The 4916-nt window shown below is 45.4% G+C and overlaps 2 protein-coding genes across 2 annotated transcripts; one reads left to right on the top strand and one right to left on the bottom strand.

The window, feature by feature from the left end:
• Positions 1–827: 827 nt before the first annotated feature.
• On the top strand, positions 828–3657 carry SLIRP (SRA stem-loop interacting RNA binding protein). Its single transcript, XM_010135082.1, has 3 exons — positions 828–833; positions 1613–1720; positions 3598–3657. The coding sequence occupies exons 1-3, from the start codon at positions 828–830 to the stop codon at positions 3655–3657; spliced, it is 174 nt and encodes a 57-aa protein (XP_010133384.1).
• A 519-nt stretch (positions 3658–4176) lies between these two features.
• LOC104492509 (SNW domain-containing protein 1-like) lies at positions 4177–4634 on the bottom strand. The gene is made up of 2 exons (XM_010135081.1): positions 4480–4634; positions 4177–4401 (listed from the first exon to the last, which is right to left on the bottom strand). The coding sequence occupies exons 1-2, from the start codon at positions 4563–4565 to the stop codon at positions 4200–4202; spliced, it is 288 nt and encodes a 95-aa protein (XP_010133383.1). The 5' UTR covers positions 4566–4634; the 3' UTR covers positions 4177–4199.
• Positions 4635–4916: the final 282 nt, after the last annotated feature.

Below are 4916 nucleotides of genomic sequence, written 5' to 3'. Positions count from 1 at the left end.
AGCCTCTTCCCGTACCCTAGTCAGATTTTCGGTGCTCTCCACCCGTGGTTTCCTCTCCCAGCGGGGGCCGCTGCCTGTCTGTGAGCTGCAGGCCTCACTGAAGCTTGGTGGGTTTCGTGAACTTTGAAAAAGCCTCAGAAAGCACGTCCCGCAGATCGTGCCAGTGTTGCCATGTCCGAATAATTAGCCTAAAGGTGCTTTAGCTTCTCTGTCACTGTGTAATCCCTCTTCTGCCAAAGAAGGTGCTCGTGTGCCTGGTGTGACTGGCCCAGAAAACCCCGAGGTGTGGGTATGAACCTGCGCTCTTCCTGCTGCGGACTCATGCCCCGTGCAGAGCGTAGGTCAGTACAAAACCTGCAGCCTCTTCAGGATGCTGCCAGGCTCTCAGCTCCCCGTGCCGCTGTTGGTCATCGGTCTTCTGAGCGTGTAGGTCAGGAGTGATAGTACTTAGTGCAGTTCCTTGGAGAAGAACAGTCAAAAAAAAGTGTTCCTCTCGCTGTCACGGCTAAGTGGCAGGTTATTGCTGCAGGAACACAGGTTCTGCCTGCTTGCCCGTGTTTTTCCGTGAGAAGTAATGGTCTGTTAAATTAAGCTTAGTGTGTAGTGAACCTGAGTTAGTGAGCTCATGGGTTCACTGTCGGCTGAGGATTAGTTTGGAAATGCAGAAAGAGAGTTTAAAACAGTTCAGGTTATTTCTGAACACTGAAGCTTCAGTGTCTGCCTGCCACGCGCAGCTCCTCGGGCCCAGGACAGAACGCCTTGCTTCCTTGCAGATGGGCAGCTTACGGTAAAACCGCTTCTATCACTGGGTAAAGCTGAACCGACGCATGCGCGTATGTTTTGGTTCAGTGATTTCCTTAGGAGGGGTTGGTAATGCTCAAAACGGGAGGGGTAGAGAATTGTCCCAGCGGGGTCAGACACCCCAGTTAAGACGTCACTGGGATACTGAAACTGGGCAGCGTGACTGCAGTACCCTGTGCGTGAACACTTCAGTGGCGTTCGTCAGTGCTGCCGGCCAGGCACCACCATGAGAGTGGCAGAGCTGTGCACGCTCTGGTGGGGATCAGAACTGGGACAGAAGGCACTTTGGTAGACGAGGCTTCTCTTCACCATCTCCTCTTTAGCAACGACTGTCTTTTCTGATGGGCAAATTATCCTTAAAAGCAACTTCCTTTTCCCTTTTCAATGCGGTTAGCATCATTGTGTCGAACTGCTGCCTGCTTTCATAGCGTTTCAAGGCGCTGCCTCATCTTACTGAACGCTTTTCAAGTACAGTGGCAGCTTATTTTCAAATCAGGCAGCCACTTCCGTGTCAGTTGTTGTGACCAGCATAATAGTAGATAACAACTGCAGTTTGAAACAGCTGCCCCTGTGTTAGTCCAAACTTCAGCTCTATCTTAAAATATTCCTTTTCTAATGACGGCTGGACTTAAATGGAAGAGCATGCAGAACTGCTTCTGCCAGGCCCCCGCCTACTGTCAGTGAGAGGAGAAGTGTGAAAGAGGCTTCTGGAACAGGGAGTCTGATGATCTCTGAATCCTTAAATGGAGTGTCTGTAGAAAATACCTAATATTTTGTAAGTAATTGGATTTTTTTTTAAACTGGTAACTAGGACAAAGACACAGGCTTTCACAGACGTTACTGCTGGATTAAATTCTCGTCTCAACAAGATGTTCAGAATGTGTTTCAGAAGGACTCACACATACTTGAAGGCGCCAAGGTAATATGCTAATTCCTTTAATGAAGTAATGAGTTGAGCTCTTTAATTCTGCCATTGGTTGGATACAGTAACATCAAAATATTGCCATACTTGTTCCAGCTGTGATGAAGCATTTTACCCCTGAGTGTGCTTTTAATGTTTTTAAAATTATTACCCTTTTTTTTATTCTCCCCTCTCAGCTTGTTAGGGCCTGAGATCATAGCGATACCACAGAGATCAAAACCTTCTGCTGTGCTGAGCTAAAGGAACATGAATGCAGTTAAAACTGCTCAGGAATTGCCATGCAACTAGTTATTATTTATAATTCCGGTTTCTGCGGGTGGATTCCAAGGCCTAATTTGGAAAGCTATGCTTTGAACTTCAGTGGAAGTTTTTTTTTTTCTTGAGCTATCATTTCATATAGGAAAAATCAGCTGCCTGCTTTCATGTGTTCAAGATAACTTTACCTTGCTTTAGTGTAGCTTTTTTCTTTCCTTGGTATCTCTAACATTTTAAATACTAGTGAAGGAAAAAACACAACGCTTTGGCCATCTCAGACCGCTAGTGCTTGTCATCAAAGAAAGAGCATACACTGTCAGTTACAAACCTTTGGTCTAGTACTCGACAGCGGTGTCTGTCCGTTACTGGTCAGAGCCAGACAACTGGGTCATCTGGGTTCCCTGCAGCAAATAAGGAGAGCAAAGAAGGGCCAGCCCCCTGCTTTCCAAACATTCAGTAGGCAGCGGCCTTGACAGAGAAGGATGAAAGGACAGGGAGGCAATGGCTGCTCAAAGCCAGCAGTAAATTAACGGGTCTCCTCAAAATCATTTGAAACTTGCATCTAGTGCATTCGCTAAATAGGGGCAAATTACTCCGGGCATTTCCTTGTGGACGTACGAGGGCTTCAGCTGACTGAGCTACTCGGACCTCGTACAGAGTGAAACTGTGAGCAGCAAGCAGGCTGCTGTAACAGGTGTGATAAACTCACGTCTTTGAACAATGAGTGAGAATTCTTACATCCTTCTGACAACTTGCTTCTTGTTTTGATACTTACCGTGCTAGGAGAGGGTGAGAGTAAAACGAACTGGCAGGATACTCCAGGGATGCAGCATGTTGATTGTGAAAAGGTATTTTGTTCGACATGGTTCACACTACTGTAGAAGTCTTAACTGGCTGTGGTTACTTCAGTATCTATTCCTAAGAAGAGCGGACCTTTTGAGTTCAAACGGTGATGCTGGAGTCTTTTTTGTCCTTCGCTACTATTTAAAGTGTTGGCGATACCAAAGAAAGAAAGTCTTAAAATTGTGGCAAGATGGGCAATAGGCCGATCCCTCAAATTGGGCTGAAAGTAACGAGCATGTTATTGGTATGCAATTACCAAAATAAGTACTAGGAAAAGCATAACTGAATATTTGGTGTCAGTTTCTTGGAAATTATTTTGCTGCTTTTTATTCTTGAAGCTGTTAGATAGCCACCTTCGCTTAACTGCCTGAGCTTGAGGACAATACTTTCATAGGAGGTGCAAGAGCTGAGAGGCTTCTACATAGTGAAATAGAAAGCAGAAGGCAGGCAGTACTTGCTTTCTTCATTTCTTCAAAAATGCAGAGTATGGGAGCACTTCTCCCACTTCATTCTAGGCCGGGTTTAGACAGTTACGATTTGTTAGCTCCAGCTGAAAGCACAAGCCTTTAAGCTGCATTTTGCTGACACAACTAGCAACTGCAGTGCAAATTACCTTCAACTTTCCCATCAGGAGCTTAACATTTATGGTTATGGCTTATGAAACTTGAACCCAGTATACACCTATCCTCTGCTTACCGTGTGAATGTTTTAGAAGGTGAGAAATGAAAAATGTAAAACCATGCCTCACTCGTTTGCGTAATTCCCTCTGTTTTCAGCTTGCTCTCAAACAGCAGCCCCGTAGAAGACGCGTTCAAAGAAAGAATCAGAGTGAGTGAGCGGTGGAAGGAGATTTTATTTCACTAAATGTAAAGAAACTAAAATAAAGAATACTGAGAAACTGTGAGTATTTGTTTTAAGACAGAATCCAGCTGTTTCCCCTCCTTGCTCGTATAAGTTGTATGGCCACAGTGAAGAAACAGCGAACCAAACTCCCTAGCATCCATTACAGCCTAAGACAGGAATTATATACAGCGGGAAAGCTTTTAACAGATGAAGTAAAAGCTTTGGCTACCTACAAAATACTAAAGCTGTAGCAAGGGGCTAACATTCTTACCTATTAGATGCTGGGCAACAGGGAATGGGCCGAGTCAGAGGACTTGCTAAAGAGGATTCTTCTGGGAGATGTTTCAAAGTGCGTTCCCTTCCTCCCCTCTCCAGGGGCAGCTGTCTGATGTAGAAAGCGTAAATATATCCAGATGACAAGAGTTGGGAACTGCTGTGTTACACCATCCCCCCGTACGCCTCTGATCCCGAAATGCCTTCTGCACAAAGTCCAAGCTCGTAGTCCATTTCTCTGCCTCTCGGGGAGCAGAGGCATTCAGTCCTTCCTCCGCTTTTTGCTCTCATGCTCATGTTCTTTAGGGCGGCTGCTATCTGATGGCCGTTTAGAACCACCATGTTGCTTAGCTTCTTCCAGAAATTTGTCCAAACCAAATGGATCCTCCTCAAATTGAACTGGTCCATCTCTGCCCCTCCCTCTGTTACGATCCGAGTTAGAAAACTCCTTGTCAGGAACAAACCTGCAGGAGAAGTAATGTGGTAAGTGACTGTAACTTCAGAGTGCTCATTAAGGGTAGTTCTTAACTTTATTTTCTTACCTGTTGGTCTTTATTCGAGCCTCTAGATCATCACCATAGATGTCCTTATCCACATTTTTACTTGGCCGGTAGATATTTTGGGCCATATCCTTGCCACTTCTCCAAGGCTGGTCATAAACATTATAAATTTCATCCTCTCCTCCAGCAAAGCCACTGTCCATACCCTGGGAGGAAGAAAGAATAGCAATGTGCTGAGGATGTACTGATGGTATTGTGTGATTTACTATTAATTTCAAATGAGTTCAAGCACTTCATTAGGGCATGAGCGTTTTGGGGTCTGACACAATCACAGAATGAGAGGCACTGGAAGGGACCTCTGGGGATCATCTAGTCCAACACCCCCTGCAGAAGCAGGTTACGCTAGGGTAGGTTGTACAGGATCACCTCCAGAGAGTTTTAAAAGTGCCCAGGGAAGGAGAATCCACAACCCCTCTGAG

The sequence above is a fragment of the Buceros rhinoceros genome, unplaced genomic scaffold (assembly GCF_000710305.1).
Source record: "Buceros rhinoceros silvestris isolate BGI_N320 unplaced genomic scaffold, ASM71030v1 scaffold17854, whole genome shotgun sequence".
Taxonomy (NCBI): Eukaryota; Metazoa; Chordata; class Aves; order Bucerotiformes; family Bucerotidae; genus Buceros; species Buceros rhinoceros.
Note: the sequence above shows the minus strand (reverse complement) of the source record. Positions and strands in the feature narration are given on the sequence as shown.